The sequence below is a fragment of the Papilio machaon genome, chromosome 7 (genome assembly GCF_912999745.1).
Source record: "Papilio machaon chromosome 7, ilPapMach1.1, whole genome shotgun sequence".
NCBI classification, from domain to species: Eukaryota; Metazoa; Arthropoda; class Insecta; order Lepidoptera; family Papilionidae; genus Papilio; species Papilio machaon.
In genome coordinates, this window is record NC_059992.1 from 3,519,616 (window position 1) to 3,546,647 (window position 27,032).

General features: G+C 33.7%; 7 protein-coding genes across 9 annotated transcripts; 5 read left to right on the plus strand and 2 right to left on the minus strand.

Moving 5' to 3' along the window:
- The first annotated feature begins 8,170 nt into the window (after positions 1 to 8,170).
- Positions 8,171 to 9,038, plus strand: LOC106714051 (histidine-rich glycoprotein-like). Its single transcript, XM_014506983.2, has one exon. It carries the CDS (start codon positions 8,226 to 8,228, stop codon positions 8,946 to 8,948), a length of 723 nt encoding a protein of 240 aa, XP_014362469.2. The 5' UTR covers positions 8,171 to 8,225; the 3' UTR covers positions 8,949 to 9,038.
- A 2,180-nt stretch (positions 9,039 to 11,218) lies between these two features.
- LOC106714074 (histidine-rich glycoprotein) lies at positions 11,219 to 12,280 on the plus strand. The gene has a single exon (XM_014507015.2). It carries the CDS (start codon positions 11,431 to 11,433, stop codon positions 12,166 to 12,168), a length of 738 nt encoding a protein of 245 aa, XP_014362501.1. The 5' UTR covers positions 11,219 to 11,430; the 3' UTR covers positions 12,169 to 12,280.
- Positions 12,281 to 12,380: 100 nt separating this feature from the next.
- Positions 12,381 to 13,641, plus strand: LOC106714073 (histidine-rich glycoprotein). The gene is made up of 2 exons (XM_045678737.1): positions 12,381 to 12,558; positions 12,684 to 13,641. Exons 1-2 carry the CDS (start codon positions 12,477 to 12,479, stop codon positions 13,505 to 13,507), a joined length of 906 nt encoding a protein of 301 aa, XP_045534693.1. The 5' UTR covers positions 12,381 to 12,476; the 3' UTR covers positions 13,508 to 13,641.
- Positions 13,642 to 14,053: 412 nt separating this feature from the next.
- Positions 14,054 to 16,168, minus strand: LOC106714082 (eukaryotic translation initiation factor 3 subunit K). Its single transcript, XM_014507024.2, has 4 exons — positions 15,984 to 16,168; positions 15,552 to 15,771; positions 14,647 to 14,866; positions 14,054 to 14,286 (listed from the first exon to the last, which is right to left on the minus strand). Exons 1-4 carry the CDS (start codon positions 16,034 to 16,036, stop codon positions 14,135 to 14,137), a joined length of 645 nt encoding a protein of 214 aa, XP_014362510.1. The 5' UTR covers positions 16,037 to 16,168; the 3' UTR covers positions 14,054 to 14,134.
- Positions 16,169 to 16,891: 723 nt separating this feature from the next.
- LOC106714076 (TATA-box-binding protein) lies at positions 16,892 to 19,654 on the minus strand. 2 transcript variants are annotated; one of them, XM_014507018.2, is made up of 4 exons: positions 19,208 to 19,654; positions 18,328 to 18,458; positions 17,827 to 18,070; positions 16,892 to 17,232 (listed from the first exon to the last, which is right to left on the minus strand). In XM_014507018.2, the coding sequence occupies exons 1-4, from the start codon at positions 19,487 to 19,489 to the stop codon at positions 16,957 to 16,959; spliced, it is 933 nt and encodes a 310-aa protein (XP_014362504.2). In that variant the 5' UTR covers positions 19,490 to 19,654; the 3' UTR covers positions 16,892 to 16,956. The 2 variants fall into 2 exon arrangements, with proteins under 2 accessions (XP_014362504.2, XP_045534514.1); XM_045678558.1 differs by lacking the exon at positions 16,892 to 17,232 and adding an exon at positions 17,581 to 17,686.
- Positions 19,655 to 20,291: 637 nt separating this feature from the next.
- Positions 20,292 to 22,629, plus strand: LOC123721129. Its single transcript, XM_045678625.1, has 5 exons — positions 20,292 to 20,669; positions 20,772 to 20,991; positions 21,391 to 21,465; positions 21,872 to 21,926; positions 22,610 to 22,629. The coding sequence occupies exons 1-5, from the start codon at positions 20,554 to 20,556 to the stop codon at positions 22,627 to 22,629; spliced, it is 486 nt and encodes a 161-aa protein (XP_045534581.1). The 5' UTR covers positions 20,292 to 20,553.
- LOC106714134 (WASH complex subunit 4) lies at positions 22,549 to 26,902 on the plus strand. 2 transcript variants are annotated; one of them, XM_014507087.2, is made up of 5 exons: positions 22,549 to 22,956; positions 23,107 to 23,273; positions 23,491 to 23,972; positions 24,107 to 26,236; positions 26,664 to 26,902. In XM_014507087.2, exons 1-5 carry the CDS (start codon positions 22,679 to 22,681, stop codon positions 26,868 to 26,870), a joined length of 3,264 nt encoding a protein of 1,087 aa, XP_014362573.2. In that variant the 5' UTR covers positions 22,549 to 22,678; the 3' UTR covers positions 26,871 to 26,902. The 2 variants fall into 2 exon arrangements, with proteins under 2 accessions (XP_014362573.2, XP_014362574.2); XM_014507088.2 differs by having other exon boundaries at positions 22,878 to 22,956; positions 23,124 to 23,273.
- Positions 26,903 to 27,032: the final 130 nt, after the last annotated feature.

The window sequence follows — 27,032 nt, forward strand, 5'->3', positions numbered from 1 at the left end:
AACTGCAGACTACATAATACGTATATACGTATTATAGAAATGAAAAAAAAAACTTAATACATTTTTATATGCATGACGAACTGGCGATTTATTTCTAGGAATAGATGTTTATGATTATCCAGATGTAAAAATTTAATTTATTTAAATAATTATGCGATTAAACCTACTAATAAATCAAAAGGGTAAAAAATACCTATATCCGTAGTTCATGTTCCGGATGTCCGTGGGCTCAATGTCTTCGCCGTTCTTCTTTTTTCTCTTCTCTTATGAAAATGTATGTTTTATCCTCATATATACCTACCTGTATCTAAAATTAAATGATTGTTTTAACATTTACTGCAAAAATTCACAGAAATCTTTCCTTTACAATAAGGTTTGTTAAATGTAAATCGATGGGTAGTTGGAATAATGTCGCAATGGATATTGCGACAGTCTTCGGGTTAAGTCAGATTCGGTATCTACGGACCTAAATACACCTTATATATTTTTTTTACTTAATTCTGATGAAAAATGACAAAAATAGAAAAATCACTTTGTACATTAATTGTTTGTTCCTGGTAAACGTTTAGAAAAATATTACTGGAACAATACGGTTATGTTGGAAGTGAAATTTTTGTTTCAATTTTAGACCAGCAATTGTAATTACGGCTTTCTTCCAGGGAATAAATCATGTAAACATTAAACGCACTATACATTACTGTACCTACTTTGATGTTAACAGATTCGCACTAAACATTGCTGTACCTACTAAACTATCGTTGAGTCGTTACTCAATGGCAGCAAATATTAAATCACGCACAAGACTACCAAACTATAGTTATTTTATTTGTATTACTGAAGATAATAATCTACAATAATTATTTTACAATTTTATAGTCATCTGTTCATGATTCGAATTAATGTACCTGTGTCAAAATTTTTGTTTTCTGATATTTTACAAATGACATGTACTTAAATCATCATCATCATCAACCTGCCCTTATCCCTATGGAGGGTCGGCACAGTATGTACTACTACTATATGCACATTCTTAACTTTATCTTTTCTTGTCACACCACACATCCATCTTAGCATACGCATCTCAGCTACATGCAATCTTCTTTCATCCGAAACCTTGGTGGCCCAACATTCAGATCCGTACAATAAGACAGGTCTTACGATTGACTTGTAGATCTGTCCCTTAAGCTTGGGTGGCATTCTTGGATCACAAGTGACACCGGTGACCTGTCGCCATTTCATCCAATCTGCATTTATTCGGCTTTTCACATCCCGGTCAACACCACCATCGTATTGGACGAGTGAACCGAGGTACTTAAAATCGGAGCAGGTTGGTAGGTCAACACCATTTAAAGCGATTGGAGAAAAGCTGGTCGGACCACCAAAATCGCAGAACAAATGTTCAGTTTTGGTTCTGCTGATTTTAAGACCAGCTCTCTCCAATTTATCTCGCCATTTTTCCAACCTGCTCTGCACCTCGCATTCATCCTCCCCGACAAGCACGATGTCATCAGCATAAAGCATACACCAGGGTGCTTCCTCCTGTATGTCTGATGTTAGCGCATCCGTTACCAGGAGGAAGAGATACGGACTTAAAGCCGAACCCTGGTGTAGGCCTACCGAGACACCAAACCTGTCACTATCGCCAACAGTGGACTGGATGTGTGTATTGGCTCGACAATACATAGCACGAATAAGCTGCAGGTATTTCCCAGGCACTCCTTTCACTTTCAAAGCCCACCACAAAACCTTCCTCGGAACCCTATCGTATGCTTTTTCGAGGTCTACAAACACCATGTGCAGGTTTTTATGCACACGCCTATATTTCTCGCAAAGTTGGCGAATAGCAAAAATGGCATCCGTAGTCCCCCGTCCTGGTGTAAACCAAAATTGGTTCCGAGTTACCTCACTCTCCTCTCTTATTCTTCCGTCCACCACTCTCTCCCAAGCTTTCATACTGTGTGACATGAGCTTTATTCCTCTATAGTTGTTACAGATTTGTATATCACCCTTGTTTTTAAAAATTGGCACCAGCGAACTCCTACACCACTCATCTGGAATCACCTCTTCCTGTAACAACTTGTTGAAGAATAGAGTCAGCCACACCAATCCGTCCGCCTTTAGGAGCTTCCATACTTCCACTGGTATTCCATCCGGCCCAACTGCTTTTCCGTTCTTCATACCTTGCACCGCTTTCTTTACTTCATCCACGCTAATCTCTTTCACCATACCAATATTAACCGGCACTTTTTCCAACACTCCACTCCAAATATTCTCTTCGTTCATCAATTTTTCAAAATAATCCTTCCAACGCTGTTTAATATCATTATCATCCGCCAATACATTTCCTTCATCGTCTTTAATACACTTGATGTGGTTTACATCTCTTGCATTCCTTTCTCTCTCTCTTGCTATACGGAACAGGCGTTTTTGTCCCGGCGGGCTGTTCAGGGATTCATATAATTTATCTTGTGCCTGTGCCTTAGCAGTTGCGATGGCTTTCTTAGTAAATGACATATACTTAAATGTCGCTGATAATATATATTTATTAACACCGAAATACGAGTAAAACATAATGGTGACATTTTAGAGAAATTTACACGTTTAGACGTTGTTACTACGTATTCTACAGCTGAATCTGCAACTCTTCCTGAATTACAAGGAGCTTACAACGAACCGGTTCCTGTGTCGAAAGCTCTGTACTCTGATCTACTGAGTCTTTGTAACAGTCATGATATTCCACAATATTATCACGATTTCTATAAATCTTTGGCATGTGGAACCCACGAAGCTGCTGAGGTACAAGATCCGCTACAGGAGTCAAGTCTTTAGACGTGATTTTGCTTTAAATATTTTGGTACCCAATTTTTTTATTATGTTAAGATAATACGAATGTTGGTTTAGATGAGTTTATTTCCTACAGTTCCTAATAAACTAGTCTTAGTTTATTATAATTAGAGTAGGTACATTTTATAAAATAATTTAATTTAAATAGCACAAGTTTTAAAGTTAAGCATAAGTACCTTTTTTATTAGGAATTCTTAATTTTCATGGATAATATAAGTAAAAAAGTCTTATAAAGTCACGAATTTGTCATTTTAATTATGCTACTTTGATTCAATAAAAGATTGTTTAATAGTAACATAATGCTCTTTTTTCTACCACTTTAAATGATCCATTCTTATATTTCTAGTAAAAAAATAATAATAATAAAAGCACTGTCAATAAAAATAAGATATTCACGCAAAGATAAAAGATTTAAAAAAAATATACAACGATGAATATACAGTAAAATATGAATACCGTCCACAAAACGCTCATCAAGTTCAAGGAATAAGAACACAAACTATGGTTACTGTATCCATCGTGTATCCTATAATACACTGAAAAAAGCTGTAACATATTATTACTGTATCAACATTCATTTTTTTTTTCGTGGAACAAAGCTGTAAGTGACTATTACGGGAACAACCTTTCGACATAAATAGTAGCAATATGATCTTTACCGATTTTTTCCTATTTGGATAAAATATACAATCTTGTAACTGCAACAGTACTTTAGGCAAAAAATAACGAACAAGGTGACATATAATTTATTTTAAGATATTCAGTGGTTTTATAGTTATTCCATAATTTCATTAAATATTTTTTCCTGAACATTTTCATTTTTACGATTGCGGCTTTATTCCCGGTACCCATCGAAATGTATGATTATGCTACGTGGTTAAGCTAAGGGTGGCACCCACCTCCCGCGACAGATTATCGCCTCCCACCAGTCATCTTTTTACGTCTACTCACCTTTTGTATGTACATATCACGATTTGCGAAATCTCAGCGAGCAATCTCTTAGACACAATCATGGATGGAGGATTAAGTCGACTGCTAACGGCTAACAAATTGAGCTCCATGTTTTGTAGAACTCGTCGCCCGCAGCATTCTGATGCAGTGTGTGCTCTTTTTGCAGCTTACATGCTATAACAATGCTTAATACTGATACACATGAAATGTGGATAAACGACAAATGACATGTTTTTTAAGCGCGCCAAAAAGGCGGTAATTTTTTTATATGTAGGCACACGAAATATGTACGTGTTTAGCCAGTTAACAATAAAGTTTTTTTCTAATATTGTCTGATTAAATGTTATACGTGTATTATGAAGAATAGTAGAGCGTCAGTGGCGCAGTGGTTAAGCGACTTGTAATCAGCAGGTCCGGAATCGATTACCGCCATGTACCAATATGTTTCTCGATTTTTGAATATCATATGTACATTTTTTCGAAGACGTTCTTATGGTGAAAAAAAATGTTGACACAACCTACACAGTTCTGCAAAGAAATACAAAGATTTATGTACAGTCAACGAATCCGCACTAGGACAGCGCGGTTGAGTAAGGCCTAGTCATCACTAACTTGGGTAGCCTAAGAAGGGTAACATCAAGAATAACAAGGTAGACAGTTCGTGAACACCGAAGTAAAATTATCTAAGCAAAGCCACGAACTTCAGGTCAAAAATTAAAAATCTTACATTATCTTATCCTTACATTTATAACTATCTTAGCCTTACATTTATAACAACAGAATGAGGTAATTTTAACGCACTTAAACGTTTTTACGAAACCTTATTTTTTATTTAAGCTAGTAATTGAAGTAATGTTATTTGCGGACAAATAATAAAATGTATGCAAATAAAAAGCCCAAAATTCACCGTAATCCAAATACGATGTTGAACCAAGTGTCCAGGCTTGGATTGGCGCGGCGGTGTGAGGCGGGGCAGTCGGAGCCGTCGGTGAGGCGCATCGCATCATGTGCAAATATTGACGAAGGTGGGAGCCGTAACCCGAGCGCGAACTGTTTGTCTGTAATTGATGTAATTAGTCGTGTCGACCAGCTGCCGGCGATAAAGCTACGCATCCAATGTTTGAACGGTTAATACGATACTTTTACGGACCGGAAACATCTTTACGGTGTCCTGTTCTGGCAAATATTGATAGCACTCGACGAGGCGACGCATCCAGACGAGATTACTCAGCGCTTGTTTGCTTAGACGACTACCGGAACGCTTCAGGTCAGCAATTGAGATTAGAATGCATAACCGAAATCAAAAAATGAAGAATTTATAATTTACTAATCGATGATAGGAACTCCCACTCGTGTTCTTTAATAAAACTTTTTATAGACATCTAGAAATCAAATCCTATATAAATCAGTAACACAGTCTGGTAAGACTTAGTCATCATTTTCAGTGTTCACCACACCATCACCGTTTTCACTATTCAGACTTAATTTTTCTCCATCATCTAAATTTATAATTAATATCCAATTAATACAATGACCATTACGTAATATGAAACAATATTATTTTAAACTTTTACCTACATTAGACAAAACTTTATTAATCAAGTTCTATAAAAGCAGCTGCTTTTCGTACATATACTTCTCCATACGTATACATACATACATGGAGATTTTTGAGTATGCATGTGTGCTATAATGGAAAATTAACCCGGTATAATGCGTGGATTATCCGCGTATGACTTAATACAGGACGGTCACACAAAGGCGTAAGCATTAAAATAGCTAACAATAGCCGGGATTATCCGGCCCAACTTCCCGAGCGCCAACAATATGGCCAACCACGTCGCTTGCACCAGCCCTGTTCAAATATATTGCAGAATCGCAATTGTTCATTATAATTTCGTCGATTTAAACTATAGTTCCATTTTAAATGTCTTTTAATAAAAGATATGTAGATTTCATAGAATTATCAGGTTTAAAGAAATTTAATACGAACATATATGAAGCTTTCTCGGTCGTTAATAAAATTTTAATTGTGCCCTGCCTCCTATACACTTATTTCATATTATAGAACTAAGTCATCATCAAGACTTTTATATCATACTTTTTTTTTATGTGTTCGTCATCCCTCCGCATAAAATTAACAAACGCTAACCACGCTACTATAGAATTATATATCAAAAATTGCTTTCAATCAAAATCAAGCATCGCAACGATGTAGGTGCGTCGAAATTGCAACTTTGAAAGTCCCAATACATGCATTTGCTGCCTCTACATCCATACAACTAGGCCAATGTGGCTGCCGATATAAAATATGAGTCTCCAGACATACTTATTTCGCCTGAAAAGATTATTTAGATTGTATATTGTGTATGTCTACAACTGTAAAAAGAACGTAATACTATATTAGAAGTATGTGGGTAAGTAAGTAAGTAATTCAATCAAAGAAAATATAGAATTACAGAGGTAATAGCATTATCGCAGCACGGCCTAACAAGATTGTGCGATATTGTGGCTGAGGCTTCTTAGCGAATATTACGCGCAAGTGTGACGCCCTCAATGCGGTAAGTGCATAAGTTGAAAACCGATTACTCCTACTATCAGCTGTTCTATATATTTAGTCATTACGACTTCACAATACGTACGACATATTATATACAAAGTGCTAGTATGTTAATTAGGGCCTAGTAATTCTATGTAATTGAGTATTGACAGTATACAAGTGAAAAAAAATCATTCTGTAACATCTGTTTAGTAAAATAAAAATTATTTTAAGCTAAAGCCAACAACACTTTTTCCCTAACATTGTACCTAATTGTCTTCACAACAATATATTCAGGATTAATTCAGATATGATTTCATATTGTGTAAATAATAGAGTATTAATATACAAGGCTGATATTTATATAGCCTTGAAATCTGTTCTGTCGAAAGTGGTGTTGATGGAAAATCGGCCAGCAGACCGTGTCGGTCGTGAACTTATTCCGAACAATACCTTTTGTACCACGAGCGAGCGAAAATAAGCGAACACGACAAACAACTCCGTTAACATTACGTAAACCGTAGAACTGAAAATAAACGCGTCGTAGTTAATTAAACGAACGGGCTAGACGTTCTTAAACTTTATTTGTTTCATTTCCTTTTGTAGTAACTCAAATTGAAAGGTGAGAACGTTTAAATCAGAATTTTTGACACTGTCTGCAACACTTCAATGTAACAAAAATATTTAACACTAAAACTATTATTTAATTTAAAACGTCCATTTTAATCTCCATTTATATGTAAACATTATTCTGTTGCACTTATCTAGTTTCTGTTAACAATGTCGTATCAACCTAATATCTCCAAAGAATGTGTTATCGTTCGCAACCAAAGGACCGTGATTATGCCGGAGCGTGTATAATCGAAGTGAATACCCAAACATAGGCGCTGCAAAGCGATAGCTGCGTACATAAACCGACAAGGGCTCGCCTTCACTGTGCCTACTCGTTCGGAAGAATTGTTTAACGCTATCCAAATAGCGGTGCTTCGTATGCTAAAGGATCCACTAAGCAGATAATTTCCGATTGACTCAAATTTATAAGCCGTCAGTCAAGACTGTATTTACACAGTGTCTATGTTGAGAAAGCGATCAAACTTTATTTTCGCGTGTATAATAAGTTCTTCTTTTGTTATAAATCTAACAATGCGTTATTTCTAAGAATAAAAGTGCATTCCTTACATAATTTCGATTTAACTAAATTCATACAAATTCTCTGTGCATGAAGTCTGGTCTAGTTTCTATTTTTATAATAGGAGTAGCTCTGATTTACTATCAGAGTATTCATACAGAAATTATTATATATCAGAATCCAGCAGTATTCAGCATCCAGGGAGGTTCTCAGATCACGGGGACTAAGAATTCTCTGGAAGGGTAATCCCACTTCTTCCTTAAAGGCTGAAGATGGCTCTTTTAATTCGAACGAATAGTTCAACCTGAGATTTTCACATTATGGTGTTAGAAATCCACCTCAAGATGTATCGTAATATCGTAAGCTCTGTATGCGTGGTTAATTTCATAAGCAACAAAATTTACTCAATTGAAATATTTATTAGTTATCCTTATGGGTATTAAAGTACACTTTTGTTATAGTCTAAATTCCGATATTAGATATGCCCAAAAGGATAAATAATGCCTATATCTAAACAAGGTTTTCGTAGATTGAATAATAAACAAATTCTCGTATGCATCGACTACATATTCTCGAAGTTCAATGATACTAAAATTTTTTATTAATTGTCCATGAACTAGCGAAGGCGCCGGTTGCGGAATTATATTTCTACATCGCCTCAAAGTCTAACAACTAAGTAATATAAAATAGGCAATCCACCAGCTGAGGTCAGTCACAACCGGACTTCCGATAACAAGCAAACAGAGAAGTCCACCTGCAAAGATGAGGGGTCTGTTGGTGCTAGGAGTTCTGTGCCTCGCGGCAGCTTGCTTCGCTTACGAAGTCGCTGAGTCCGACCTCGCGGTGGCTGAGACCAAGGGCCATCACCACGAGCACGGTGGCGGCCACGACCATCACGCACATCACCACCACGAGCACGGCGGAAAGGGAGGCAAGGGCCACCACGGTCATCATCACCACCATAAGGGCGACGAGGGCCACTACGGCAAACATCACGACGAGGGACATCACCATGAGCACGGAGGTGGCCACAAGAAACACTGGGATGAACACGACCATCACGGCGAGCACCACGAGCACGGACACCACCACAAGGGCGAAAAGCATGGCCACCATGAACATCACGACAAGGGTGAACACACTGACGGATACCACAAAAAGTACCACAAGGACCACTTTCACAAGGACCATCACTTCCATGATGGACACCACGACGAAGGGAAACACCATAAGTATGGTCATCATCATGGGCACCACGAAGATCACGGCGGTCATCACAAAAAGGGAGGTCACCATCACTCCGGCCACCATGAGGGTCACCATGGTAAACACGGACATCACGATAAACACCATTATGACGAGGGTCATCACGAACACAAGGGCCACCATGGACATGAGGGTCATGAGCACCATCACCACGGCCACGGCAAGAAAGGCGGTCATGATGATCATAAGGAATGGGGATTCCACCACGGTAAACATTAAGGAAGACAAATACAAAAACTCTGATTATCCTTTATTGTTATATGAAATTGAGATTGTTTTTATTGTTTTTACATGTTTTATACAAATACACAAAAGTTAATTAAAATTTTTCCTTTTTTTTTAATGTAATTTATACCTCTTCATTCGAGTTCCGAATCACTTTACGTTTATTTATTTCTCTAGATGTAGATTGTGTTGTATGATGCATAATGTATAGCGAAATGCAAAAAAATCATTAAGGTACTGTGTGATTTAAAAAAAAGAAATCATTGATTCATAAAGTGTGATTAAAAAAAGAAGCCCAACTGACTATAATAAACACTGGAACTATACGAATCGAATACGTCACCGCTCAAAATCATTTTTCATCATATTCGTCCAAATAGAATCGTCGAATATTATTACATGTTTATAAATCCGCAAACATAAAACATATATACGGGTAAAAAACATTACCTTCCTGAGTCAGTTGACTAAGAAAGGAATATTAACTCTTCACCTCTACGAGCTTCGCCAGGAAGAGCTAGAGGGTGCTGTTGACCTTTCCTCTTAGAGAATCATAAACCACTTTGAAATACTAAGATGCTTACAATCTCTATAGATCCACATGGACAATTCAAATCTACTTGTTAATTTTTCATAAAAAAATTGATCCACAAAGTGATAAATATTTTCTTTGCAATAAAAAAAATTAGGTACTTAAGGAAATTAAAACGGGGGGCTACCTCTTTTAATTTCCTAAAAAAAGAGAAACGGAACAAAAAAAGTAAGATGTATGCTAACCATGGCTTAGAAATGGGACTGGGGTCGTGTCATACCGAACTTCTACGGGCCTCGGTGGAGATACGTAAATTCACACCTTAAAAATTGATGGAATCAAATCCGCTTAACCAAATGGAAATTCTTCTTGACCAATAAACAAAATTTATTCCAAGTCATCGCAGTGCAATAGATGCTTCTAGAGCTTCGACAATAACGTAACAAATATAACAACCGTTCTCAATATTTCGTAATATTTCATTCTTAACGAAAACATTGCGAACGGAGCTCGGAGAATGAAATGTCTTCGCCTATTTTTATTGTACAATTTTTACTGTAAATAATACTTTTGCATGGGCTTAAACTTTATATTTATAGGTAGGTACTAATGAATGCATAAATTACCTCGTTAAAACACTAACAAATATCTCGGCGGCCCAAGGTCATCTGCGCCTACCCTCCCCCCGCATTCTGTTACTTTACGCTACACGTAAAATTACGTTCTGCACGGCCAATTTAAGAACTGCCAAGAAAACTGAAAACAGTAATCGTTTTTTTTTGTTCACCATTCTTTTGTTACCCTTTTTTATTTTTATGATTGTTTTAAACCCTTAATTTACTAGCAATTAATCATGCTTTACACTTTAATTAAAATATATTATTCGCCAAACAATGACGCCAAGAAAACGTCGTAAAAATTAGGTCACAGTCGTAAATTCTAATCAGAAATTTTAGAGTCGTAATAGTGACTTACTTACTAACGGTGAGTTTCCACTGACATAGCACCTGTGTTTTTTTATTCATTTTATTTAGATACACCAACAGGTAAATTATAACACATGCACAATAACTAATAACAATAGGAAATTAAAAACTGATAATAATTTATTCAAATTATAGGTGTACACATGACATGATACAAACTCAAAGAAGCAACAAACGACAACAACAACAATGATGTTATCCTCTGCATTCTATTTAAAAATAAATAACGTAAAAATAGTGTTCTCACTCGTACATACTCAAACACTAAAACAGATGATTTTCACTCATTTGCACAGGCTTAACTAACCTGGGCGTAGATTCAAATTGATTTTTAAAATAAGTTTTATTTTTATACATGTCCTAAATGTTAAACTTTGTACTTGCTCATCTCACAACTCATGAAGGTATTTATACTATAACACATTGAATTTTATAGCGAGTACCATACTGTACCAATTGAATTTTATAGATACATGTCCTCAATGTGCAATGATTAAGAAACTCGGTCTCTAGTCTAAACTCTAAAAACTATCTCTCTAGTTTAAACTCTAACCCCTATTCACATATTTTACGTAATGCTTAATTTTTTACATTGTGTTTCTGTTTTTGTCTCCTGAAATAAATATGGATCATAAGACATTTATCTTTACATGCACAAAAATGAGAATAAAACCAAAACGAACGAATGAACCAATACGACTAGACCGCGCCTAAGAATACAGAAATACGTAACCGCGGTTTTTAAAACAAAATACAAGCCCTGCAACACAGCGCCGCGTGGCGCAACTTTCGAAGCTTATAGGTGCTACGTTTGCGTGACGTCCTTGCTCGGTAATTTCACCGGCGGCAACCATCACCTTTAATGATAGATATAAATTGGTGTCACAAACCAATAGACAATCAGTGCAGTCCCATTACTCAAACATTCAACATTGAGGTTTAATAAAATCCATTTAAAATGAGGACGCTGGGTGCCCTTTGTCTTCTAGGATGTCTTCTTGTAGTTTGTTCAAGCCGAGAAATTGGCCAAAAAGAAAGCGACTTAGTAGCTGCAGCCAGCGATCACAAAGGTCATCACCATGAGGAGGGCGGCGGCAAGGAACACCACGCAGAACACCATGGTGAACACGGTGAGAAAGGACACAAGGGACATAAAGGACATCACCATCACCACAAAGGCGAACATGGAGAACATCACAAACACCATCATGCGGGCCATCACCACGATCACAAGGGAGAACACAAGAAACACTGGGATGAACACGATCACCACGGAAAGCACCACGAACATGGACATCACCACAAGGGGGGTAAACACCACCATAAGAAACATCATGATAAAGGCGAGGAAACCGAAGGCTACCACAAGAAATACCATAAGGACGAGTACCATAAAGACCATCACTTCTACGACGACCACCACAAGGAAGGCAAGCATCACAAGCATGGCGACCATCACGGACACCACGAGAAACATGGAGGACATCACAAGAAAGGAGGCCATCACCATTCCGGACACGATGAACACCATTACGGTAAGAAAGGGCACCACGACAAGCACCACTATGATGAAGACCACAAAGGACACAAAGGTCACCACGGCCACGAGGAACACCATCATCACCACCATGATCATGGAAAGAAGGGCGGTCACGAAGACCACAAGCATTGGGGATACCACCATGGAAAGCACTGATTTAATTAACTATAAGATTATCGTTTTGTTATTGTTATGCTCAAATTACCTCTTCCTAGATAAACAAATGTTACTTTTATAATTAAAACTGTTAATAAAATTATCTATCTAAAGCCTTATTTCATTTTTTATTTCGCCCAATTTCTGATAAATTGTAGCAAATAAACTATACAATCAATCATTCGACGCACGGAACAAATTTGACCGGCACCGTAAACGGATGGCGAAATTGTACTCTGACGTGAAACCACTCGTCCAGAAACCTGCAGCAATATGATTACCAAAGATCGCTCTGAAATTACGTTGAGATGAAAGCGTTATCTATAAATTCAAAGTGCGGAAACATTTTTATCACAGCTAACGTAACTTCACTACGAATCGCGACTCTTGGTAAGTACTGAGAGAAACCGCCTTATATTGTTTGTTTTTGACTTTTGCATCAATAAATTAAAATAAATTAAAAGTGTGTTATATCGGAATGGGACTTGTTAATACATTTTAAATATTTGTTTTAGAAATGAAGTTATTGTTATGGACGGTGCTGCTGGCGTCTGCGCTAGCATCATCGCACGGCCGAAACTTCGGTCTCACCGACAATGAAAGCAAAGCGAATGGACCAGCTGCCGGAGCTGAGGAAAATGCTAGTCTCGTCGCCAGTAAAGCAAATATCGACCAGATAACTGCAGGCACGGAAAAGAAGGAAGCCAAAAATACTAATCAAGAATCGGGCGGTGGCCACGAGCATCATGCGCATCACCATAAAGAAAATGAAGAAAAGGGAGACAAGGGCTATAAGTCCCATCATCATCACGACAAGGGAGAACACGGTCACAAGGAGCATCATCACCACGAAGGTCATCACGATGAGCACGGAGGACACAAGAAGAAGCATCATGACGAGCACGATCACCATGGCGAACATCACGAAGCTGCGCATGGCCACAAAGGTGGCAAATTCGGTCACAAGAAGGGTCATAAGAAGGGTTCGAAGACCACAGGCTACCATCACAAGTCTCATAAAGACGAATACCACAAGGAACATAAGTTCTACGACGACTTCCATAAGGGTGGACATCATCACAAGCACGGTGACTTCCATGGCCATCATGACAAGAAAGACGGCCACCACAAGAAAGGCGGACATCACGAAAAGGGACACCACGAAAAACATCACGGTAAAAAGGGTCAACATGACAAAGGACACTACGACGAAGACCATAAGGGACACAAGGGACATCACGGCCACGAGGAACACCACGCACACCACCACGAACACGGCAAAAAGGGAGGACACGCGGGCGGAAAAGAGCACGGATACAGCCATGGAAAGAAGGCTTAATAATCTAGTGTTATTATTAACTTGTTACGCGTTGAACCAAATCATTGTTTCTAATAAATGTTAGTCTTATTGTAACAATTATGATGTTTATAATTGTTTTTATTAAAACTCCGAAAATGAATAATGAGCCAATTTCACTTTTGAGCGATAAAGTCATTCACTAAATGGGACTGGTACTGAAAGAAGCACTTCCTCTATTGCAGTTGCTACAAGTGCTATTAGTACTTTTTATTTATTTAAATTTTACCAATTTATGTAACTCAGTTTATAAAAAACTGAGTTACATAATTGATTGATTATTTTAGTTACACCATTTGACCGTACACAAATCTCTAGCCCTAATATATGTGTTTCTTCGCGACAATGTTCGTGTGAAATTAAAATAAATCTATTAATACTAAATCTATAATTCTACAATACAATTTATCATTGTAGCTTTCTAATGGCAAAAGAAAATTTTCGTAATCGGTCTTGATGTATTATGTCAAAAATGATAAAAATTTATTAAATAAACAAAAAAGTATTAAAAAAAAGTTTTCATTGTGAAATATATTTATAATTTTACAAAATGTTTGGTCACATACATCTCATAAAATTTAGTTTTTACAAAACTTCCCTAGAACAATACTACAATAGTGTCATCAAAGGAGCAAGATGATCAAATTCAATCTTCTCTGTGATGTTCTTGGTCTTGATGTTCTCATCTTGATTGGCAATGAAGATAAGGTTTCCCTCATCCCTCCAGCCATATTTCTTGACCCAATGTTTTAAAGTCACATCTAAAGACATGTTAAATAAGAAAAATTAATAAATTGTAAAGCTATTAAATTATATACAAAAGTATAATTTATAAATTCCAAACATATTATGTCACATGAAACATAAATATTTTTTAAGAGGACAGTACCTAGCAATATTTGTGACAATCGCCTTCACATCATTATCGCCAATTATGTCAAAATTAGTATAAGATTTAATATTAGTATGAGATTTTACACCCACCGCACAAAGTTTAATACACATATTTTTGATGCCGATTTGACGATACAAAGGTGATTTTGACAGATATTCAAATACAAGTGGATTTAAATGTTGTAAACTTTTGATATAAAAATAAAAAAAAATAGATGAATACACACCATCAATTCCACCCAACAAGTTAGCTAAGTTGTTCTTGTCTATAGTCTGGAAAGTAATACCAACTACATGGCACACAAACTTCCTGATGGAGTCATGGAAGTTGCTGATACGGTTGCACAGTTCAGGCATCTGATGCACCCTGTTCCAGAACTGAGCAAAGTCACACTGCTCTAAAATATCTGCCAGATACTTGATTTGAGATATTGTTTCATTTTCCCCCTGAAAGTCAATACATAATTTGTGTACCATACTCATAGATATAAAGCTTTTAAATACATAAAAGTAGGATGTTTTTTTTTTATTTTTAAATTAACCATAATTACTGAATGTGAGTTTTCAATAATTTTATATTATAAATTAGTGTTTAGACATTAAAAATGTAAGAAATAACATAAAAAAATACTTTTTCAATACCACAAAGCACAAGCTACAAATTTTAGGAGATAAAATTAGAATGAAGTTACCCATCAGAAAGTTAATAATAATGGAAGATAAGATTGTGAAACAGTAAGATCTTACTATTTGCAGGGGTTATATTCTGTAAATTTGCCCAGAGGAATTTGTAGGATAGGAATTTGAATGAACATTTCTAAATGCATGACATGTTTGATAGGCTTTGTGTGCAAAAAAACACAACTAACAAGAGGCAGCTATTATTAAAGGACTCAGCTGTAATATTCAGTTATTGGCAATAAAGACACAAATGCAACTAATTAATACTTCTATTATCAAAAATTGCCAAAACAATATTAAGACACAAAAATTTAGACTTTTACTGTCAGAAACCATGAATAGCTAAATATTTTGCTGTGAATGTGGGAATTGGCCACAATTTTATGGAATTGTGAATAAGGAGGCTTATTGAGTAGTATTAAACTGTCAAAAGGTATTTTACAATACTTACAACAGATTCCAACAATAGGCACTTGCACAGTGTAAAATCAGTGTGTGGAAAGTTTGTTAATGCCTTCAGCAGGATCTGGCAAGTTATGTCAGGGTTGAATTTGTCTGGGTTAAATTGGTACAGCTTTAGTACCGCCAAGTTTGCTTCTAAATCATATGTGTTCTCTCTAGACTGCATTTCAACATATCTTTCCAGCGTCTGCAAATTTGCTGGATTATATCTGAAATAGTAAAGATTCGTTTTAACAAGATAGATATTCTTGATGAAATATCTTCTTTACTTTTCAATGTAGTGTTACAACTTAACGTAAACTTGATTTTCAGAAATGTTTTATTTGTATAAAGTTGTATTTGGTACAATTATAGACACGAAACTGAAAATTTCGGCTATCTTAAGTATTTGCTACACTGGCAGTAGGTGACCAATTTTTACCTTTCAATGCTTTTGAGAATACTTGCAACGGTTTGTTTCATAGTTTCAGCCATTGTTTCACTTTGTTTTAGTCGATAATACTGTATAAACTACCTAAAACCGATGAATCTCAAGTACTTTTTAAATTCAATGTATAACGCGTGGAACTCAAAAAAAGATGACAATTGACATTAAATGAAGAGAGCAACTGTCATTGTCACTGCCAGTGCTTGTCTTTTATATGCTCTTTGGTGCTCGGTGCTCGTTCCTCGAGCATGTTAAAGTTCACTGATAATATTTTCCGATAAAGATACGGAAAAAGGGAAAAATTAGCAAAATTAATTAGAACTTTAAATTATAATTTTAATTAAATTAATTTTAAACGATGATGACGTTTAAATTTGAATGTGTTAAATTTTTTTATACGTTGAATTTTTTTACCGTTACCCTTCTGATATATTTGTATGAATACATGGAATCTTACTAATATTATAAATGCGAATGTTTAGATGGATGAATGTATGTTTGTTTGAAGGTATCTCAGGAACGGTTAAACGGATCTTGGTGAAATTTGGCACAGATGTAGTAGTAGTGGCACAGGCATAGTCTGAAAGAACACATAGGCTAGTTTTTTTTAATGCCGCGCGGACAGAGTCGCGGTTGCCAACTAGTATGCAAATGAATTAATTTGCAAGACCATTTGTTTATAAAACATAATTTTGAAGTTTCTTAAGTTTTAAACTGCTTTCTGATAAAACATTGATACATTTTTTTTTAATTCTGAATACTTTAAATTTAAAAGGAATGTCCGAAAAATATCTTAATACATACTGTGCATTTCATTAATAATAAACAGTTACATTACAAAGCTTAAAAAATGAACATTACAAACAATGCTTTGCAATAAAATAAAAGCATACTTTGTTTTTTTGCTTTATATATTTTTTCTTTGTAACAATCTTAAAAAAGTATAAATTACATCTAACTTAAAACTCTATTGTTTTTTGAAACTCTTTAAAATAGGATAAATGTTATCAAATGCTTCATATATCTCTTGTCTCACTTTGGCACCAGTTAAAACCACTTTGCCCGATACAAAAATCAATAAAACTATTCTTGGCTTCACCATACGATAAATAAGTCCAGGAAAAAGCTCTGGTTCGTAGGAGCTAAATTGTCCATGTGTCAACACTAAGCCTTCTAGACGAATCGGAAACTTCACATCACAACTGCCAACCATATTTTGTATCTTGAAATCTAAAAATTTTGCCTAGAAAGAAAAATGTGTTTAAGCAATTACAAGTCAACATGATTAAGTGAAATTACAGTAAGCTGTATTAAAAAGTTTCAACATTATTAACAAAAGCAATCGGTTCCTATGTTAGAATTTCTATCCACAGAATGACTTGTCACTTCTGTTTTTGACCATCTTGTTTTTAAACATTACATAAACATCAATATTAACTAGTGGTCTTAATGGTAAAGTTATCCATCTCATGAATACTAGCAAGTTGTTACTTTTTATTTCAGAGAAATTAAAAACACATATAAATAAGTTAAAATAATAGTAATTAATCAAAATTAACAATAATACACTACAACATGACACGGACCTGTGTATAATGCACCATTTCGAATGGTTCTAATGGAGTCAATGTGGGAGATATTGGTTAGAAGTGATTGGATGCTCATCAGCAAAGCTTAATGTAGTGGTATCTTGAAATCTGAGAATAAACTTTACAGCTTGTAATAAAAACTTATGTTACGGAAATACTTATATTTCAGATATATTTACTAACATAGATTTTTTTCATATTTTTAGATTGTAAGAAATGGGATTCTTATGATAATTTACGATACTTACAGTAAAACCTAGTTTTTGGATAATTCTAGCATATTTTCTAGCTGCTAATCGGGAATCCTCTTCACTTTTTGCTCCAGTGCACACCATTTTTCCTGATGAAAATATAAGAGCCGTTGTTCTGGGCTCTCTTATTCTCATAATTACGGCTGCAAATCGCTTTGGGTTGTATTCTGCATTACGAGCATGGAGAGCTATTTTCTTTAAATCTAACTTGCAATTAAGGTTAACCGTTGAAACAATGTTTCTGAAATGTTAAAAGAGATAACACATTTTGTTTTTAATTTTATATTACAAGTACAGATAAGGTTTTAATGCTGTAATTATTCAAAACATTAACAAATAAAATGTAAATTATTTTTCAAAAAACATGACTTAATATATTTATCAAACTATAAGAATAATTGTTGAATGTTACATATTTATTTATTTTATGTAACAAAATTGTTTTAGTCTATGCAACAAAATCATTGAATATGTTAAAGAACAATACATAGTACTTACTGCAATTGTGGTAATATTCCAGGGTCAGCTGAATGTGGAGTCATGGGTGTCATCGGTGCTGGACTTGCTTGACCAAGGATTTGTTGTCCCGACAAACTGCCACTTGTGATTAATGGTGACATCATGTTTTGCTGTTATAAAGATCATATTAATGGTAATTTTTTGGCTTAAAATTATGTTTTAAGTAGTCCTACTATTAAGACACGCGACTCTGGATCTCACAAACAAATGATTAATGTCATTTTGTGGGCCAATACATTAGAATTATTTTATTGTAAGTATTAATAAATAAATAATGAAATATATATATTTTTTTTTATAAAATGTATTATATAGATAGTCTTACTATATAACATTATAAACTAGCTTTTAACCGCGACTCCGTCCGCGTGGAATAAAAAAGAGAAAACGGGCTCAAAATTATCCTATGTCCTTTTCCTGGTTCTAAGCTACCAATCTACCAATTTTCAGTCAAATCGTTTAAGCCGTTTTTGACTTATAAATAGTGTAACTAACACAACTTTCTTTTATGTATATAGATGTGAATTTTTAGATTGATGGATGAATGTTTGAAGGTATCTCTGGAACGGCTCAAGGGATCTTGATGAAAATTGGAATATATTTAGAACATAGTCTGGAAGAACACATAAGCTTTTATATTAAGTTTTTTTATGCCGCATGGACAGAGTCCGGAGCGACATCTATTAAGTAAATAAATGAATATGTAAATTCTAAATCAATTACATGTTAATATTATACCTTAAAATATATGTCAAGAAAGGATAAAACAAAGGTAACATTATCGAAATTCATATATGAAAAAATATAAAATTTATATATATATTTTTTCAATACCCACATCCACAATGAAAATACTTACTGGGGTTTGAGGTTGCATCATTTGTTGGGGAGTCGCATAACTAGCAGTTGGAGCATAAGTGTGCATGGACCTTTGTGGGGTCCCTAATAAAGACGCGCCAAATCCCACAAGTGGTGAGGAACCTAAAGAGGCCAAAGAATGCTGCTGTTGCTGCTGCTGTTGTTGTTGTATTTGTTGCTGCTGTTGCATGGCATTTGGCAAAATTTGTTGGTCCTCTTCTGGTTGATGCAATGGAGTATCTATACCAGGAATGTTGTAGGGACTCGGCAGCATTTGATCCATATTTGATTATTTTGAAGACTTTCCTTGATAGTTTAATCCTGATAACTATTCTGTTGTATATCAGACCTGAAGTAAACTGTCAAGTTGTGTTAAATTATGTTTAGAGTAATAAATTCAAAAAATTATATTTACTGCTACTACAACAGTTTGATTTCGACAAAGTTTGACTTTTGATTTGACAATTGTATAATTGTGTTGACATTTTGTTGCATTATTTCTGCGCAAACTCAAAGTGAGAGAAAATCGCATTGAATAAGTTATGAAAATAATAATTCAACATTATATTTTTTTAATAATAATTAACAATATATAGCTTACATATAATTGAAATAGTTGGAAATCACATTGCGTTCTCATCGAGCTGTTTTTAATTGGCCAAATGAATTGTAAAATTATTTTATACTCTATGACAATACGGCTCTTGTGTTACAGTTTAACTAAGTTCTTATGGACCTAGGACGCCTAGGACCGAGTATTCTTTATCTGAGTTATGGACTAGCTCGAATTGTCAATTTCTTGCTGTAAAAAAAAAAGACAAGGCTGTATGGCTTAGTTCAGGGTCCGCCAACTTCGAACGAAAAACAAGAAACTTCACACAGAGACAATTTTGTTGTTGTGTTAACTGGGTTCCATAATATGAACGAGATAGAGCATATATCTATGCCGTTTTCGCTCGCGATAGTCCAAGCTATACTTGCCATATAAAAAAAATATTTCATCCTTTTATTATTATAATAAAGTATTTATAATTAAAAATAAGAAAACATGATTTAAAAAAAATCCTATTATTAATTGTCTTATTTCTTACATTTGTATTTATAAATCAAGATATACGATCACTTGTTATCTTATATCTACATCGCAAAAAAATGTAGTAATGGCAATTTTAAATCATAACCGTTAAAAAAATAAGTTTTCAAATTTGTTTCAAAACGTGTTCTCGTATGGTTCCGAAATCTTTGATATTGCATTGTATTTTTGAACTAATAACGCGAGTGTTTAAGTTTTGAGATATTGACTCTGATAAGTGAAATATTGACCTCATTATTATTTTAAGTTTTAACATGTCTGATCAGTACAGAAAATGTGTCAAGTGTGGAGTGACCTTAGCAAAAGATCATACTTTAACTTTTCACCGATTTCCTAAGATTGGGAATGGAAACCCTGAAACAGTTTTAAGGTAAATATTTTTAAAAAATCCATCCACATTTTGCTTCGAAGTAATAATCTGATATAACAAGATTTCTTTTATTCGGTCTCTGATAATCTGTTATTATTACAGATCCCGCATTTGGGCCGAATTCTGTTTCCCTGAAGAAAACTGTACTGATGTAGATTTTAAAAAAAAATTACATACCAGCCACAAAATGCTATGCAGTAAACATTTTACAGAAGAATCTTTTATTAACATATCTAAAACACGTTTAAACAAGTTTTCCATACCTATTGGTTCTGAGCCCATATTGGAAAAACTGAGAAACATACCAGGTTCTTCTAGTCAGGTATGTTGATCAGTCAGGTATGATTGTGAATAATATTTATGTATTTATAATTATTGTATTTAAATGCTCACCTTAAATGTTTTGAAGGATTGAGTATGTTTAAAAATTTTTCTAGCTGACTGCCAAAGAAGGGTTGTGTTTCTCAAGTTTATGTCTAACTTTTCGGCACATTTCTTCAGTTGTGGGAGTGACCTAAGATATAATATGTAATTAGGTTTTATTTGTTTCATAGAATAAATAATTGATAATAAAAAAAATAGCCAGATCTTCCACTTATTCAATGTACTGTGATTAGGAGAAGAGGTCAGAATCATAAAAAAATACATTATGTCATAGAAATCAAGCCATCTTATAAAACTTTACTATACTATATATTTTAACACATTAACAAATTTTCAGGTTTCACCTACACCAGGACCTTCACATGAGCATATACAGAAGAAACAACAAGTGGAAATGGACCAAAATGCCTTTGTATGTATTTCACTTCTTTTAATAGTATTATTGTTGTTATTATTTTACTATATTTAATTACTTGCAAGAACAGTTTTTCAATAACTGACTAAACATCTTAAAATTCAGATTGCCATAATGTTTTAATATTTAATATAATAATTGTAATAATTTAATTTTGTTCATTTTTTAAAGTTGAGCGACTGACAAATGCTTATAACTTCAATATAATTTTTTTAAAGATTTGTATGTCTTAACTAAAATCTAGGAATCCCTGTATTCCTAAACTTTAAGTTTACTGAATTACTAGTGTGGCATAAAATAATGTTTTTAAATAAACTAATATAATGTATACAAATTGAAATATACCTTTACTGGGTTAATTAAATACTTTTGTAAATGGAGTTATAATAAATATGTTTTCCAGGTTACTTCACCATCAAATTTGCCTCACAATAATGAGCTGCATTATAATGAAAATTGTGATTTCATAATAAAATCAATAATTTTTATATATTTAAAGCGATTCTTAATTAAAAAAAATCGGGAACTAAATTTAATTAAATAAATGATGTTAAATTACTCTGTTTCATTTCATTATTCCTTTAACTAATTTAAGTTAATAACTTTTACTAACACAATATATTGGAAATAATGATTATTTCATTTTAAAATTATTCTTTCTTTAAAAAAATCTTACATTTGCCAAATTATCAAAATAATCATAATTTCCAATATAAATTTTTAACTATAAATAAATTAAAATACTAAACGTATATTCAAAATTCCCGCGTTTTATTTTTTCATATGGGCGACCATTATGGCGCTAGTAGTATAAACGTATAGACCAAAGTTATAATACTATAGTATGTAACATGTCATTCTTCTCTCTATAGAGAGTATTATATTCTTTGGCTTAGTTCCTTTGCCTGCTCTCGTGAACGAATAGTAAAAACAACAACAACTTGCTGTCAAAAACTGTCAGACTTTCAATTTTCAATTGAATTGCACATAAATTTTCTCTTCTATAATAATTTCAACAAATTCGTTTTATTTAAAATAAAAGAGTCATTTTATTTAATTTGACGTAGTCAATTATGTACTTTATTAAAATATTTATATAAACGTCTAAGTGGTCGATAAACGTTGTCAATGTTTCTTATAGTACCCATTGAACTAATGTGAATATGTATTAAGGTATTCAATTCATTAGTTTATTATTTACGCTAACACGATGAGAAATGACAAGGAAAAAGAAGCTGGCGCTTTCATATTGAAGAATTACGGACAATTCTTTAAGAGACAATATCAAGACCATCTCCAAATATGCGGCCCCACAAGTTTGGTAGAAAATAAAACTTTCTTACCCATAAAAATTGATATGATACCCAGTGAACATATCCCTATTCCAGAATTAGTTGCTTCCGATAATATCATAATGACGAAAGTTTTAGGGGTCTTAAGCGCATTGTGTGTAGAAGTTTCTACTTTGAAAAAGGAAGCATTTGAAAGGTAATATATAAAACAAATCTTTTGATCTTTTTAAAAATAGAATAAAAAAATCAAAATCATAATAAACCATGCCTATATAAATACTTGATAAGCATATAGCAGTGTTTTAGAAGAAGTTATAGCTTAAAGTTAATTAAAAAATTATTACAGGCATTTTCTATTCTTAGCTGTTTATGAAGAATACCCTGAAAGTGATATTGCTTCACAAATGGAGTCAATATGTTTATTGAATGCATTTATTTCTCATTGCAATGACACACTACAGAACCTATGCAACCAAGTATTTGCCATTGTATCTGAGAGCCATATAAATCTTAGTAAGTATATAATAATTGTTTTATTCAACCCTGTACTTATTTGCAACATAACTTAGTTCTGATTTTTCTGTTATTTTTGTCATGATTGTTATATGTTAACAACTCAAACTGTTATTGGGTGAGACTCTTCACAACAATAGCTTTTGATACTGCATAACTGTCACACTTTTCTATGTTGTATAAATTATTACAGCTAATGAATCATTGTCATTTTCAGATGGAATACAGCTTCACTATATTATTAATAATATAGGAGAGCTATTCACAATCATAATCTTATTAGAATTATTAATATCTAGAACATCGCTGCCTACTAAATGGAATAGTTATTGTAAAAGCTTGAAGACATTGGCATCAGAAAATTTAGATACATGTGATGAGAAATTTAAAGCAATTTTAGGTGCCATTGATAATATTACAGCCAAAATAATGAGTGATGATATTGTTCAAAATACACTTCACAATTTGTTAAATCTTAGGAAAAATAACTTGATTGGAAAAAATTGCACTACTATCACTTCAGAATTTTCACAGTACATAAAACAAGCGCTCAGTAACTTAGAAAAATTAGTTCAAGAAAAACCTACCACAGAAAATATGTACAAATGCATAAAAATCAATTCCCTTTTTGTGCTAAGCTCACATTTATTTGGAGGTGATAAAAAGATATTTAAGGCTTTAGTAGATTTAAACACAAAGGTATGTAATTAATTATATGATTTCCTAGTTGTAAAGGTGGTCTCTTGTATTTTAAGATGAAAAAATGTAATGTATTTAAACTTTACTAATATTAGAACATTTGTATAGTTAATTTAGATATAATTTATTTTCAGGCACACAGTATTCACATCATTGGAACAACAATGTGGTTCCCAGAACAGTTTTTGCAAAGGTATTCACCGTCACTTTTTTCAAATCATGGCAAATTATCTCAAACTATGCTGAAAGCACGACAATCCTATATGAATGCTAAGAAATTATCGCTGTCTAGAGATGTAGCAATTTTACAATCTATTTCCTCTCAGTGGATATTAAATGTAGAGGAACAATTTTCAAATTATATTAAATTAAATGCAGCAGAAATGAATCTTCATGCTAAAATAATATTAGAAGGACTTGAAATTGCATCCACTATTTATCATTCTCTCTTAACTTTTCTAAATTTACACTTGTCCCTCGGAATACCTTTATCGAAACAGACTCTAATGTCTCTATTTGAAATCATTGATATATTGAAAAGCGTAAAAATTGCCGTTACTCGTAATAGTAATCAGATCATAAATTCAACAACGATGATAATTCAACATTTGCTTTTTCAAACGGCGTCTTCTATCCAAGAGGTAAAGAAAATGTTAATGTGCGATAAGAAATACGCTAGCAAAAAGTTAGATGAGCTCACTTGTATTGTAATTGCTGAACAAGCTGTGAAAGGTGCGGCTACAGTCGAACGTAATATTGCTACGAATATTGCGTTAAGTTTTGTTCCGGACTCGACATATGTTGACGACACTTACGTAAAATTGGGAACATTATTGGAAAAAATTCAAATTTTGACTCAATTTCTTAATAATATGGACAAATATTGCAATTGTTCATGGATGTTGTGGCATCAGAATATAATTCCTGTTTATTTTGATCAACCATTTAGTCGCCACTTAAATGCACTTAAATTAAAAAACTTCTTTATGGTATTTGAAGATTGTGCAGGTCTCCTATACAAAACTGACAAGTATTATGAGTATGCTAAAATAAGAGACATCTTAAACTCCGCCACCGATATAATTGACGAAAAAATATTGAACGATATGAGTCAAAATATAGAGACAAACTTACGTTTACATACGCATTCACATTTAAAATTGGATATAGTCAACCCTTTTACGGATGACATGATAAAGAAAATATTACTGATAGCAAATAATTTAAGAATTTCCAACATTTACACGAACGTGGTGCCTAATGTAGAACATTATTTATCTAAAACCTTCTACAATTTAACCACAGTTGTTCTCTCGGATTGGAAAACTTACGGAGAAATGCGACAAATGGCTAAACTTAAATTTAGTTTATCAACGGTACAAGATGATCTTCCTAAACAAACATTAGAGCAAGGTTTAGATATATTGGAAATTATGCGGAAAATACACATCTTTGTTTCAAAATATCATTACAACTTGAATAATCAGATTTTTGTGGAAAAAAGTAGTAACAACAAGCATTTAAATTCCATTAATATAAGGCATATTGCAAATTCAATCAGAACTCATGGTACAGGAATAATGAATACCACTGTCAATTTTACATATCAATTTTTGAAAAACAAATTCTTTATCTTTTCTCAATTTATGTTTGATGAGCAGATTAAATCAAGACTAATTAAAGATTTAAGATATTTTAAAGAAAACGCCCACTCCAGTGGCAATATGTATCACTATAAACATGCAGAAAAATTCAACAAAGGCATAAAAATGTTAGGTTTAGCCGAAGATGGTCAGAGCTATTTGGATTTATTCAGAGACCTTATAACTCAAATAGGTAATGCCATGGGATATGTACGAATGGTCCGATCGGGTGGCCGACATTGCTGTTCTGACGCAACTGCATTTCTACCAAGCCTCATCAACAAATCATTTAAACAGCTATGTCTAGAAAACTCCATCGGGGATAAAGCAACCGAGGCTGCAGAGAATTTAGATAGTAATATTAATGATCTGGTATCTAATTTTGTAGAAGGCACTGAATATTTTAAATTACTTGTTGACGTTTTTGCACCAGTGTTTAGGAATCCTAAAAATGTTCATTTGAAAAATTTCTTCATAATTGTGCCACCATTAACCCTCAATTTTGTTGAACACATGATATTATCAAAGGACAAAATGTCAAAGAAAAATAAAGCAGGAGCCGCCTTTACAGATGATGGTTTCTCTGTTGGTGTAGCATACATTCTGAAATTACTAGATCAGGTAAATAATTTTATGGTTCTTAGTTTTAATTTCTAAATGTGGAACATAATAATTTCAATGTCAAAATAATAATGAATGCATTGTTGTTTGTTTATCTTCCTAGGTCCCCATAGTGGGGATCAGAGTGTTCACAATGCTCGCCCATAATAAATACAGGGCAATTCAGTATTTCAGACATTACAAATTATATTTAATATAGAAATTAATTGAAATTTGAGTATTTGTCAGTCAGTTATTAAATTTTATTTATAAATAGCATGAAAGTCTTGTTTTTCTAGACAGTAAATTTAACAAATTTTATCCAGATCCTTTAAGCCATTTTGAAATCACTGGTAACAAACATCCATCCATGCAAACTTTATAGTTTAAAATTTCAGTAAGACACATGCACATTTTCATTAACTTTTCACAATCTGTTTGGTTTTAGGATGCAAATTTTGAATCACTTCATTGGTTCAACTCAGTATGGAGCCATATGAAGGAAGAACGAGAAATTATTGATAAACAAAAAAATCAAGGCACTCTTCAGCTTCAGCAGGCACTTGCTCTTTCGGAAAAGAAAATAAAAACACTTGAAGAAGAATTTCAACTATTGTATTACAGTCTTACTAGTGCCCGGATATTCTTTAGATAATATATTTTGTATTTATCAATATTGTGTATAAAACTGTAAAAATAAGGAAACATCATTAATAAATCATCTTTTTATTATTGTATCTTCATTTATAGTGCATGTAATGATATTAGCCAAACTTTTTTTTAATTCTGCAAAGCATCGGCTATGATTGAAGAACCT

Coding starts and splice junctions, on each gene's coding strand:
- LOC106714074 (XM_014507015.2), top strand. CDS start 11,431: ATGAGGACGCTGGGTGCCCTTTGTCTTCTAGGATGTCTTCTTGTAGTT.
- LOC106714073 (XM_045678737.1), top strand. CDS start 12,477: ATGAAAGCGTTATCTATAAATTCAAAGTGCGGAAACATTTTTATCACA. Junction 12,559..12,683: donor ACTACGAATCGCGACTCTTG/GTAAGTACTGAG, acceptor TATTTGTTTTAG/AAATGAAGTTATTGTTATGG.
- LOC106714076 (XM_014507018.2), bottom strand. CDS start 19,489: ATGGATCAAATGCTGCCGAGTCCCTACAACATTCCTGGTATAGATACT. Junction 18,459..19,207: donor TGATGCAACCTCAAACCCCA/GTAAGTATTTTC, acceptor TCTTTATAACAG/CAAAACATGATGTCACCATT. Junction 17,233..17,826: donor TCCAAAAACTAGGTTTTACT/GTAAGTATCGTA, acceptor TTTTCTTTCTAG/GCAAAATTTTTAGATTTCAA.
- LOC106714082 (XM_014507024.2), bottom strand. CDS start 16,036: ATGGCTGAAACTATGAAACAAACCGTTGCAAGTATTCTCAAAAGCATT. Junction 14,867..15,551: donor GCCTATTGTTGGAATCTGTT/GTAAGTATTGTA, acceptor ATTGACTTTCAG/GGGGAAAATGAAACAATATC. Junction 14,287..14,646: donor CTTGTTGGGTGGAATTGATG/GTGTGTATTCAT, acceptor ACATGTCTTTAG/ATGTGACTTTAAAACATTGG.
- LOC123721129 (XM_045678625.1), top strand. CDS start 20,554: ATGTCTGATCAGTACAGAAAATGTGTCAAGTGTGGAGTGACCTTAGCA. Junction 20,670..20,771: donor AACCCTGAAACAGTTTTAAG/GTAAATATTTTT, acceptor TTATTATTACAG/ATCCCGCATTTGGGCCGAAT. Junction 20,992..21,390: donor TACCAGGTTCTTCTAGTCAG/GTATGTTGATCA, acceptor ACAAATTTTCAG/GTTTCACCTACACCAGGACC.
- LOC106714134 (XM_014507087.2), top strand. CDS start 22,679: ATGAGAAATGACAAGGAAAAAGAAGCTGGCGCTTTCATATTGAAGAAT. Junction 22,957..23,106: donor AAAAAGGAAGCATTTGAAAG/GTAATATATAAA, acceptor AAATTATTACAG/GCATTTTCTATTCTTAGCTG. Junction 23,973..24,106: donor TAGTAGATTTAAACACAAAG/GTATGTAATTAA, acceptor ATTTATTTTCAG/GCACACAGTATTCACATCAT.
- LOC106714051 (XM_014506983.2), top strand. CDS start 8,226: ATGAGGGGTCTGTTGGTGCTAGGAGTTCTGTGCCTCGCGGCAGCTTGC.